The 13139-nt window shown below is 41.3% G+C and overlaps 1 protein-coding gene across 4 annotated transcripts in view; it reads left to right on the top strand.

Moving 5' to 3' along the window:
• The window catches only part of mrtfba (myocardin related transcription factor Ba), a 33455-nt gene extending 24529 nt beyond the window's left edge, over window positions 1-8926 (top strand). For all 4 annotated transcript variants that reach the window (XM_030121617.1, XM_030121618.1, XM_030121615.1 and 1 more), the window contains 7 exons: window positions 381-552; window positions 1045-2058; window positions 2965-3087; window positions 3463-3612; window positions 5195-5332; window positions 5492-5552; window positions 5636-8926. In XM_030121617.1, the coding sequence (XP_029977477.1) occupies window positions 381-552; window positions 1045-2058; window positions 2965-3087; window positions 3463-3612; window positions 5195-5332; window positions 5492-5552; window positions 5636-6150 (2173 nt within the window). In that variant the 3' untranslated portion in view covers window positions 6151-8926. The remainder of the gene's footprint in view (window positions 1-380; window positions 553-1044; window positions 2059-2964; window positions 3088-3462; window positions 3613-5194; window positions 5333-5491; window positions 5553-5635) is intronic.
• The last annotated feature ends 4213 nt before the right edge of the window (window positions 8927-13139 follow it).

The raw sequence follows: 13139 nt of genomic DNA, 5'->3' as shown, positions 1-13139 counted from the left end.
TATTAGCTAGTTTCCATTAACAATCGAGTGTGTAATCATATTAACTTAACAGGATGTTGTTTCACCAGCTGCTGTTTTCACAAATGTACTTTGAGCGCCTGCAAAGCTTTGAACTGTGCTTTTGTATTGTTGTTCTGTTGAGTGGCTTTGTTAGTGAGGCGCAGGGCACAGGATGGATGGTCCGCACAAACAGTGAACAGATTTCCTCTATTTTTTTCAGTCTTTTCCTGTGTCTCCTCTCTTTGTCTTTTTACATGGTTCTACAAAGTCACCCCCCTTTCCTCTTTTTTTCTGGATCTTGGTGAAAATCAAAACAATGTCACCAGTTCCTCCCTCAAATATGTATGACCTCACCTTTGTTTGTCTTTGTCATTCCTTAGACCTGTGGCAGAAGGTCAGAGCAGCAGCGCCAGCAGCCTGCCAGCCTCTATCGTTGTCTCTTTGCCCACTGCCTCTCCACCGCCGCCCCTGCCTCCAGCTCCAACTCGGCCGCACAACTCGCTGTCAAACCGCAAGCCAGGCGTGCTGCCAGCCAACCTGGAGGAAATGAAGGTATTTCACAATTTTCTGCTCAACTTAAAGAACTGAACTGTATCAAGGCAATACACAACCAACTGAAGTCTTCCTACACTTATTTCTTCAACTCACCTAGAAATTTAAATTTCTCTGAGTTCATGCCCTGGATTTCCTTGAAAAATTTGTGTGAAAACTATTAAATTAATGGGATCTTACAAAATCCCAAAGCTCAACTCCTTGTCAAGTTTATTCCTATTAGTTACATTTTATCATTGGGATGTACTCTGGCCAAAAACACAAACATCCCTCCCACAATATTTAACTTGACAATGTTTAATGTATGTCTTTGATTTTAGGATGCATTCTAAATTCTGTGCGAGCCCCTATCGAACAACCCAAATGTAAAATGAGGGCCATAAAATATTTGACAGCTTAGTCTTTTATTAGAATCTACCTATGTAATCTCTCTAATGAACTGTTTTCTTCCTCTCACACTGTTCTAATGAGGATGTGTTTTTGTCTGTCCAGGTGGCTGAACTCAAACTGGAGCTAAAGCTGCGTGGCCTCCCCGTTTCAGGCACAAAAACTGATCTGATAGAGAGACTCAAGCCCTTCCAGGACACCCCCACCACCTCTGCTCCCTCTACAACCCCTTCCTCTGCCGCCCTTACCACACTGACCACAGTCCCCATGGAGGTCAGCACAACCACTACCACCCCAGCCATAGTCCTTCCAGCCCAACAGGGGGCTCCGGAGAACATGAGCTCCACACCTCCGGTTTCACCCATTCCCAACGAATCTTCCTCCATCATGTCTGAAGCACAAATGGGCCCGCTGTCCTCACCCATCCCAACCTTTCACATCCCAGAGGAGAAGGACAGGAGGCTGCATGAGAAGGAGCGGCAGATAGAGGAGCTGATGCGGAAGCTGGAGCAGGAGCAGAAGTTAGTGGAGGAGCTGAAGATGCAGCTAGAGGTGGAGAAGAGAGGCCTGGGTAGTGGCAGCACTGACTCCGCCTCTGTCCCACCACAGCTCACCTCAGTACCCGCCATAAACTCTGTCCCAACAGTCCTGAACGCAAATGTAGTGAAAAGAGAGGGTCCCATCCTGTCAAACTGTTCATCCACAGCTACGATCCCAAACTCAATCCTGGGCCCCTCGACTATTACAACCCCCCTGCCCACTGTGGTGAAACTGGAGGATGTGACCGTTTCTTCTGGCAAGCCCCTCCAGCTCCCAACCCAAACCCAGCTCATCACCCAGATCCAGCCCTCAGCCCAGCCCCAGGTGACCGCCAGCCCACAGTTCCTCCCCCAGTCTCAGAGAAGTCCCAAAGTCCAGGCCCAGCCCCAGCCCCAGCCCACCACTCCTAGCCTGCAGCAGTTCTTCATCAGCCACACAGGTGGAGTGTCCCAGGTACTGGGTCAGCCCCAGACTCTGCTGACCACCACAGGCCAGGCTGGGACTCAGATCCTCCTCCCAGTATCACTACCCAACAACACTACTACAATCCAGCTGCCGAGTACCACCGTCAGCCTGCAGGTACGAGGGGAGTTCAGCGGCGTTGGGTAATGGCATATGTTTAGGCATTTTCTTGCGACTAATCAGAGCTGATATTCATCATTATCATTATTGGTAAATTTTTTATCCACTAAAAAATTTTACTAAAAATGTGCTATTTTTGCGTTGATGCACTATTTGTCTGCATTCACCAGTCTGGTCATCTTGGGAGTTCTCGGATCAACTGGACTGGGTTAGCTCTTTTGAAAACATTTTTGAAAGAGCTAAACCAGTCCAGTTGAACCGAGAAGAACTACCAAGAAGACCAATGACCTGGGCAAATGAGAACCCACACAGACAGTCTGATCATGTTTACACCTGGTATCAACATACTTTTTTCATGATCTGATCCCAAGCTTGGCAGTAGAATTTGTCTCCAAATACATCTTGGGTGATTGGATGTCACTTTCCCACATTATATGTAAATAACCAAGCTTATTTATAGCATAAAACACAGTGTTGGCTCTCATATCATGTTCAGCAAGAATATTGGAATGTCATTTGAAAACTTAATGCACCATGCAGACTCCCAGCAGATTTTAAGAAGTATTTTTTTTGGTTGGTTGTTTTTTTTTTTTTTTTTTGTTTTTTATTTCAGGTTCAGATTTAATTAACATCATTATACTATAAGAATTGCTGTTGGGAGATTTGTGTCTTTTTGCAGATAATGTTGAACAGTTTTCTTTCTTTTTTACATTTTTAATTCACCATTTTACTTTTTGCTGCAAATGTTCATTGGCTCCAATAATTGTTTATCAGTCACTGATCAGTATTCAACAGCATTAATGCTAGCATCAAAAAATATTACTTGAACCATAGTGGTGTTAAATTCTAATAATATCCTAGTCTCATTGTTATGGTCTTAATGTCGCATTTTCCCCATATCAGCCTGTTCTACAGGCCACTGTCTCAAATCCTGCCCCGGGTCTGGTTCAGGCCCCCGTTCCTCAGATACAGAACACGAAAATGGAAACTGCACCCAGCCAGCAGCTAGTCAACCCACTGCTACAGGTCAGACCAGTTGCATTTCTCTGAGAAATTATTTTTCTTTTTTTTTTCCCTTTTCTTTTAAATCCCAGAATAGTGATACTAATGATTCTTTTACCAGATTAAGCCTGTGACACGTTTTATCAAGGGGATAAACCTCCAGAGGAAAATGTGATTCTAATTTTGTAGCTTAATTAAAGAAAGTCTCTGTTCCTCTTTTTTTTATAATCATTAGTTCTTTTCAGTGGTTACAATGTTTGACTTGTTACTGTGGTTTTGAAGGGGATTTTATTTCTTTTTATAATCTGTCTACTGGTTTCTTCTCACTTGTTAGGATGATGTCAAGTCTGTGATGAACTGTCTTTGACTAATGTCACTTCTCTGACTGTGCCTTAACAGACTCTGACAGTGTGCAATAATACTACTGGTTTGGAGAACCAGACTAGAGCTGACCTAAATCCACAGTGTTTCCTGAGAAGCTCTCAGGAGAGCAGGGTTTCTCCACGGGCATCACCCAACCACCATGTCTCCAATGGACCCCTCAATAAGGTAACCAAGCAGAGCTGCTACTGGAAGGGACAGGGGACTTATTAAGGCTCAGCTGATTCTTTGTCACTGGATTTTAATTCATTTTCTTATAGACCAGCACAGTATGTTCCGTCAGTAGTCACATCGCATAATTTGGCATGCATTGCAACAATTTCTCGCTGTTGATACAAAACGATAACTTCCATTGTTCTCAGTTCTCATTTTCCTGATCTGACCTGTGGAAGAATCAGATTTTGATAAGAACCAGAATTTGTCGCTGGCAAGTGACGTAAAGGCTCATTATCACTGTGAACTACAAATAACAATAGTTTTTGATGAATTTATTAACCAACCAAGGCAGACCCTGTCTTAATTAGTCACAACAAGAACAAGAAAATGAAATGACTGAGAAAAAGGGGAAACACCAAAGAGGAAGAAAAAGAAAAAAAGCATCAGTTAAGTGGAATTATTTGATTTGTTAGGAAATGGTGTCATGGTGAGTCAATTCATACTCCCTGTAGTTTTTCAGGGGGTACTCTGAGAAAGAAGGCCAAATGATATGGTAATTTTTGAAACGGTTTACTATATATACTTTTTGTAGAAGTGTTTACTAATAATCTCTTGTGAAGTAAGTCAGGTGCTATCATTCAATTAATCAGTCAAATTGTATTTATAAAGTGTCACATTATAACTAAAGGTATCTCATGACACTTTACATGTAGAGTTTTGCAAGACTGGACTCTTAAGCCAATTTACAGACACCCAACAGAATCCTCCAGGAGCAATCACTTGATGACAGTGGAAGGAAAAACTTCCTTTAAACAGGCAAAAACCTCAAGCAGACCCCGACCTGTGAAGGATGCTCCTCTGCCTTGACTAGTTAGGGTTAAAGAGAGAGGGTTAAATGAGGAGAAAAAGATAGGGGGGAGATGCACAGCAAACTGAACTACAACTGTTAAAAACTAGAACACATCCATGTGTGAAAATGATGTTTCATTCTCCCTGAACCATTCTGTCACAAGCCTAATGATCCTGAATTCCTGATCACTCCTGGCATTATCCAATCTTTTTGACATTAAAGACATGAGAGGCTCCTACTACTGAAATCTCAACTCATAGACATGGTGTTGATCATCTGTAAATTAAGTAATCTACAATCATATAACCACAATGTTCCTTTTTTTTAAGTTTAGCTAATTTCTTATCTCATAAACTCAGCTAATTGCCCTTTTCTTCAGCTTTCAGATATTTTCATGATACTCTTTAAACTGGCAGCATTAATAAATTAAATGTCATAATAAAATGTCAGTATTCATTAGCATGGATAAAAGTGTTGTGAGCATATTTGTGCCTTGTCAACAAGCTCTGTTACTCATTTACTGAGGAAGACACTAACCAGATAGAATTAAGAACAATACATACAATATCTTTGTTCCTAGGTTAAAACATGTGTTCACTGGTGCTCAGTGATATTTAAGACTTGGTAATTAGTGTCAAGGAGAATATCAGCACACAGTTTGACCAGCAGCCAATTTCAACCCAGCCTCAGTCCCAGTTTGATCTTAATTCTGCTTACAGTTCTTGGTTTCCCTCCTTTTCCCAGTGTCCCTCTCCATCCCAAACCACCTTCATCCTTCAGCCCACCTCGCTGGTCACTCAACCTGCCAAGACAAGAGAGCCTCCCCGCTATGAGGACGCCATCAAACAGAGCCGAAACCTGCACACAAACAGCATTTCGCAGGTTGGATAATTTCAAATCATACACAACATGTTGGCAGCAGTTCTCAGCCACCGTAACAGCAGAACGCAAACACCAGAATGTGGTTGTTCAGCCTTGAGAAATAATTTTACTTTGGCAAACCACCTACGTGTCTCTTAAGTTGATTGACTGTCTTTACAGGTTCCCACAGCAACCAGCCAGCAGATGGATGATTTGTTTGACATCCTCATAGAGAGTGGAGGTGAGGCACCACAAAATGAAACTACAGAGTCTCATATTGTGTTTAGTATAAAACTAAACTAACTGTGTTTGTTCCCGTTGCAGAAATCACCCCTTTCATCCAGCAGGACCCTCCAGCGTCAATCAATAAGACGTTGCCTGTCACAGCCAACATCACCACTCTGCCCATGAGCACTGCCCTCTGTAGACCACCTCCACAGATCCAGTTGGCCCCTCCCCCTACACTGAGCCCCACCATGGACCCCAACCTGCCAAGCCTCTCCTCTCTAGCTACAGACAATCAGCTGGAGGCCTTCCTGGAGAAAACGCTGACGGAAACACCCCCAGCATCAGACCCCCGCACCCAGGGCCTGATGGAGGAGCTGCAGGCCCAGCTCATGGACCAGCAGCCGTACTCGCCGATGGACACATCTGACCTGTCCTTCTGCGATTCCTCGTCACCCCCCTCCTCACTCCAAATGGGTCTGTCCGACCCGGCGCTGGACAACATGGAATGGCTGGACCTCACAATGCCTCCCGGTCCTGCGGGGCCCCTCACGCCGCTGGGGATCCCAACGGACTTCCTGGACTCGCATGACCTGCAGCTGCACTGGGACTGATGGATGGAGAAGATGAAGGTGAGCAGCTGAGCCAAGAGGCAGAAAACAAAAGGGACTGACAGGTGTGGAGGTAAATTTTAACATTTTAAATAAAGAAGAGAAAGTCATCAAAGAAACATGGCATTGGCGTGCCATATCACTCTTAACAGTACACCCATACATCTGTAAGATTCCCACGTAACTACAGTAAAGACGCTGTACAAGCAGTGCACTGATTCAAATACAAGCAGGAGTTTGCACAGCTTTAAACGAGGGCATGTAATAGTGGTCTCATAGATTATGTAAAGTAAAAAAAAAACAACATTTAGAAAATGAGGGATTTTTAGAAGAGAAGAATGGGTGACGGTTGGATTTTAGAGAATGAGCCAAATGGATACTGGACTGTTAAAACCACACTAATACAGCTGTACTTTATTGTGGACAGAGCTCAACAGTATAGTGGGCTGATGGAGGTTTGGCTGTTTGCCTTTCACTGCGTCGGTTTTTACAGTGGAAGTGAACGACTTCCTTAATACTTGAGGGTGTGGTCTGATGTGAAGACCATTGTGCCATACACGGTGATCAAAGCTGGCAGTTACAACACAGTAACTCTGTATCATCTATATGACAGCTCAAACTACAGATTTATGCTGAGTTTAATAAAAGAATGAATGGAAGAAGTTCAGGTTTACAAACTCAGCTTTTGGAGACTCGGCCTGCGAAGGCTTAGACTAACGCAGTCTGAGATCAGAGGTTGATTGGAGGTCACGCTTTCTGTACTCCAGTAGAAGTTCAGGTATTTGAGTAAAAGATCATTCTACCATAAGTAGAAGTACTGATTTAACTGCTCTATTGTAGTAAAAGTGAAAAACTACAGGCTCTGACATGTAATCAAAGTCAAAATTAGGCCTTTTAGTTTAGTTTCACTGAAGAAAATCAGCACTAATGGATGAAATCAGACATTACAAGTGTTTTTTTTTTTTTTTTGACATCTATTACACTGGTTCCATTTTGTTTTCATCTCTCCCATAATTTTTGTCCTAGTATGCCCTTGTCGTCTTTTGTCAGATTGCAGAAAAGATTACAATCAAGACAAACAAAATGAACAATTGAAACACTCGGTCACAAAATCAGAGACTACAAGTTTGTTTGTTTTCTGTTGCTTCCATATCACTTTGTCTTGTTTTCTTTTACCTCGCTTTTCTCTTATGTGTCTGTCATGTAATTTAGTCTGTGTTCCTGTGAAGGTTCATCTTCTTTTGTCTTGCTGAATAAGGGCATAGATTGAGCATAGTGCTGCCACTAATGACTAATTTTGTAATGATTGATCGTTCGACTAATTTTTCGTTTAGTCGACTAATCTAAACAACAATTTAAAAAAAAAAAAAAATCAAGTGTTTGTTATTTTGTCATGTCCATTTTATTTTGAGTACAACTCAAGGGCCAAAACATAAAATGTCACCTGTACCATGATAAATGTAAACAATATAAATACCTTAAATATTACCAAACAAAAAATGACAATTTGAGATGTTTTCCACGCAAGAGCGGGGGCAGGGGGAGGTGGGAGGATGAACAGGTGCGCAGGGATCCGTGGACCAGAGGGGAGGGAGGGGCAATGAACAGGTGTGCACAGATCTGCAGACTGGGATGGGATGAACCACAAGAGCGCAGGAATGAAACTTCAAATGCTCTCCCTCTGTCTGAGGTACTGCAGGCACCAATGCAGCATGGATTCCCCATGTGTCGCGGCCAAAAATAAATACAGTCAATAGTAAAACAACTTATGGAATAAAATATTACTATTGACTAATTTTCACGGTTGATTACATCGACTAATTGCGGCAGCACTAATTGAACATAGAGCATATCTGTTTAGAATCATAAAGTGAATTTTGATCGAAGGCTAAGTAAATCAAATGAACACAGTAAGAACTAAAGGTGTGTTTCTGTCCTGTTTCATCACGTTACAGTTTCATTTTGTTTCTTGTTATATTTTTCTCTTCTTATGTCTGTTTGTTGTGTTGTTTTTTATCATCCATTAAGAGCGACACAAGAAAAAATAAAAATAATGGATAAATCTACCCAAATTATTTCAAGCTATAGTATGGAGCTAGTTTAGAAAATATAAAGTAGTTTTTGTTAAAATGTAGGACTAAGACTAAGCAGTACAGATACCTGAAAACTCTACAGAAGTACAGTAATGAAGTATTTGTTACCTCCCACCTCTGTGTGAGTTATGTGAGCAGGCCGGTCTGCGACGTTCGCTCTGCTTTTTTGATTCAAGTCCAGATGTACACAGGGAGTCATGGGATTCACACTGTTCCTGAACACCACATAGTGGACATTATAGCCGCTGACTAATCTAGTATGTGATATCAGACGTGACTGTTTTTACTCTGACCTATCATGCGACCCCACCCCACCCCCTCGGGTCAAGCTGAATAACCAATGACTCTAAAGATCAAAGACTGGACTCCAGTCAGATGACGAGTTGGAGGAGGCTCCTCCATCGATGCGTGAGCTATGCACTAAAAAGAGGCGGAGAGATGGTGTGACGCTACGGCCGCCTCGTTCACCTCACAATAAGGAAATGTGAAGCATATCCAAGGTGATAATTTCAGTAAAGTGACTGGTTCGATTGTGTGGCTTCAGAGATGCTACAGTCGCTGTCTCTCACTTTGAATGTATCCAAAAAAAAAAAAAAGACAGTAAAATAAGACTATACAAACAATGTTGGCAGCTTTTTTTCTCCTAACATTGGAAAGGGAACAAATATCAGTTTATGAGACATGCAGATGCACATACATAATAATTGTGATCTGTGCATGTGCTGCAGATGTTCATGAAGTAAAGATGTCTTTAGCGAGGGTGAGCTTTATATCTAGCTGTCCTACAGTATCCCTGCACTTTGTGTGTGTGTGTGTGTGTGTGTGTGTGTGTGCTTGTGTCTCAGGATGTGGAAGTGACTGCATTAACCTATGAATGAAATCTTGGTGGGAGGTCACCTGGAGCTGATTTTTAATGTTCATGTAATTCACCAGCCTGTTCATCATTTGGAGGAATGTGTCTGTTTCACAGTAATACTGGGCTGGCGGAGCAGAAAAGAATCAGCTGCAGTGTGTCGACAGTGATAGGGCTGGGTGATACGCTGATGTTTTTTCCATATTGATCAGTATTTATCACTGCATGAAATTATCAGTGCTGACAGTTGGAGAAATGTCCTGCTGCGGCCTGGTGATGAAGGAGTTGGCACTGTGCATGTAAACAGAGGAAAATAAGATAAACTCTACATGGTTTTAACAGCATTTGACTATAGATCTGTGAATGTATGAGCTGTACTTGAATGCCCTGTTTCATTTGTCAGCAGCCAAATGTTCTGTTCAAAACGATTTTGGAGTTTACATGGTGCACTGAATGCATCTCTGCTCCTGTCTCTAGCTATTTTTGCACCAAAGAAGTGGTCGGTTTCATTTTGAGCCGTCGAACAAAAATATATTCAGTTGGAACCTGAGAAGAAACAGAGAAGTGAAGTCCCGCCCCTTTCAGTTGTTTCATATGAACTCATTTCAGGGGGAAAACGTATAGCAGTCACAGCTAAGACAGGGACGTTCTTTGACCATATTTGAATTCTGTTATCATTCATATAAATGATGCAAACAGGTTAAAAGATCATTTTACAAGTGAAGGAAGTTGTTGTTGGAGTATCAGTAAATAGAAGGAGGTGCAGGTGATGTCATCGTATCTGATGAGTGTCTCTGCAGCTTCAACATGATCAGACATGTAGTGATTTTCACTTCTGGTAACAGTTTCATCTCACTCTGAAAGAGGAAAGTGAAATATGTTGCAGTAGCAGTGGTTAATGATGTTGTTGACATGTACCACATGCAACTAAAGATGCACTTCACTGGGTCAGTTTACACAAAACTAGATGTTACTCTGTTATCTAAAAGACACCAGTGGTTGCCACACAACCAGTGGCAACCAAAATGATCGACTGATTTAAACTGTTTTGTACCTGTTGATCGACTAATTCTATCAATAATGTAAATAATTGGTGTAAAATGTAGTGTATCATCTTTTCGTGGTCACCAGATATGACCCATTTTGGATGTTCAGAGGCTCTGTCATCTTTTACAACATTGATTCACCAGTAAAACCCATTGAGTTTGATAAATGAGTGGATGGAGACACTTGTTTTTATGTTCAGTTATTGATATCTTTACTGAAAAAGTCACTTTTTCTTAAGTTTTCACTCTTTCTGATATAATAACCCTGAAATTTAATCTGAGCTTTTATGAACATCTACATGATCAGTGAATTAAATATAGGAAAATACCTGATTTTTACAGAAAAGAAGGCAAAAATAAAGAGCATAGTATTGTAATAAATGGTGATAAATCACTTAAGAATGGCTAAATAAAGCAAACAATTATTTGGAGCTGCCGCTAATGTACCACTGGGTCTGTATGGGTTAAATATGTATAAATATTGGATCCATATTCTCCCACCATTGACCGTCTGTCATATCTTTTCTAAGGTTAGGTCCCATGGTGCACAGTGGATGGGGCGGGGCTTCCTCTCTGTAAAGTCAGATTTTTCTTCAACTGAGACGCAAACCACTGTGGGCATGTCATACTCTACAGGTTATAGAGAGGATGAAGGTGATGAAAACCATGTAGAAACCAGTGAAAAAATAATACAATAACTGTTGGAAAACTAAGGCTACGTTCAGACAGCAGGTCTTAATGCATGATTTTTTGGTGAAATCCAATTTTTTTGGGTGCTCATTCATATTACACATTAAATGCGACTTCTATCAGTTTTGAGTATGAACTGAATGCGACCCTGAAGTGACCTGCATGCACAAAAGAGGTCCTGACATAATACATGACCACTCAGGCACACACTGTGTTTACGGAAGTAACACTCCTGGAACGCAGAATTGTGATGTTTGTCACATTTCAATGACGTAAAGGTCGGATAAATGCGACCTGGCGGCTCAAACTGAAGTTGTCTTGCAAAATATCAGATACGTATCAGATTTAGGACCACATATGAAAGTGGCCTTGGTCAGATTTGTGCTGTTCAAACTGTCTGTAACAGATTGGATACAGGTCACATATGGGCAAAAAAAATCAGATGTGGGCCACATTTGCCTGCTGTCTGAGTGTAGCCTAAGTAGGCAGACTGGTTTCACTGAAACAAGATCAAGTAAAAAAAAAAAAAATTAAAGGATCACCAAGACTGATTTGGCTGCCATCACAAAGTGGAGCAGGGTGGTGTATTTCACATTTTACCTGACTTCTTAGTAGAAAAATTTACCATCCATTTGAGATTTACTCACTAAACATAAAAAAGGGATAGATCTGTCAAAATCCAATGCAGATATCTTCATACTCAACACACCTTGTGGTCGTTTTGTCGCCCAGCCCTACATATGAGAGAGGACGTGAGTGAGCGAGCATGTTGGTCAGTGAGTGAATTTGTCTTCCTGTCCTTTTGCATGTAACCACATCTGGTGTCTCTGTGTGCATGACTGTGTTCCTGTTGAATATCAGGGCTGTTTCCAGCGTTTTCTCAGCCCTCAACTCCAACTATACTATCTGTAAACTTCAATCATTTGCTATCCAGTCGACATATTGAACATGTTCTCTTCTAAAGGCTTCTAATGACTGTTTTACTGTTTTTGTCTGTTTTTCATGTGTGTCCTACAGTCAAAGTGCACAGACACACTCTGTGGTGTGTTACAGTCAGTGAAGAGGGCTATGCTCTTTTTTAAAAACCTGAACTTTTTTTATTTTATTTTATTTAAGGGTTGCGTCATATCCTGTTTTTTTATTTTTGTTTTGCTTTTTTTAATCTGAATATAGAGTTACTTGTTTAGTATCTCAGTCCAACTACACTGCTTCATACTGTATAGGACAGATATAGTTTTACTGAATAGCACTTGGCTTTTTTAACTCTTTCAATTTTTAACCACTTCACTTCTGTTGTTACGTCCATGGGCACTAGAGGGCGCAGCCTCTCTGTTCAGTTCAGTGCTCATATCCATCTACTGGTAACTGGTGCTTCAGGGTCATTTTGTAACAAAAAAAATAACAAAACGTGAAATGGGGCTGTTATTCTGAATAAATGTATTTTCCGCCTGTGTGATGCTGATTTGCTGTCGAGTTGACGTCAGCAATAACACAGCGACTCAAGCAAAAACAAAAAGACACGAACCAACAGAGAGCCCTTTATGTAAACACTGACCTGTTGAGGAAGTACGACGCTCTACCTGCTGCAGTTCCACACTCATGTACGTGGCCAGTCATGTCCAAAGTATTGCGCCAAATAACTGCACAGTCCTGCTTCTGGGCTCTGTTGGCTTTCACTCTTTTGACTTTTCTGAGTGTTAAAACATTCATGTGCATCCTAGGAGAGGTGACAAGTTGATAGTTGTTGTTTTTCTAGTAATTATTTTGATATTTTGTTGCCAAAAAGAAGGCAGTGGAACATATTATCATGTTTTGGTAATTTCTCACTTTTGTATTTATCATTTTTATTTTGAGAAGTAAAAGAACATTTAATCTTTGTCATGTAAAAATCTGTATAAGGTTTTCATGTGTATATCTTTGGGTTTGCGTTTTGTTTTGTTTTTTTGTTTTGTTTTTTTTTCTTGTTCGTATCAGACATACATGAACCTCTGGACTGCAGTAAATCTTCTACTCGGATGTGATTTACTCTGGATGACCACTAGTTATGTGGACGGTTTTTGATTGACCAGACCAACAGGGACGGCTAACAGCAATAACGGCTGCTCTCCCTCCGTACACCGTACTGTATGTCACATCCTGCCTCGGTTTGTCCTTTTCTTTTTGCTTGTTATCGAAGAGCCTTTAGTACAGAGTAATGCAAACGTGTACAAAGCACTTCATATCTCCGTATTTCGGGGGGGGGGGGGGGGGGTTAAGTACCCGTCTCATTTTAAGAGGGTGGTGGAGGTCACAAGCATTCACTAAAGATCA

This window comes from Sphaeramia orbicularis, chromosome 19 (genome assembly GCF_902148855.1).
Source record: "Sphaeramia orbicularis chromosome 19, fSphaOr1.1, whole genome shotgun sequence".
NCBI classification, from domain to species: Eukaryota; Metazoa; Chordata; class Actinopteri; order Kurtiformes; family Apogonidae; genus Sphaeramia; species Sphaeramia orbicularis.
The sequence above is the reverse complement of the archived record's forward strand: the minus strand, read 5'-3'. Positions and strand labels throughout refer to the sequence as shown.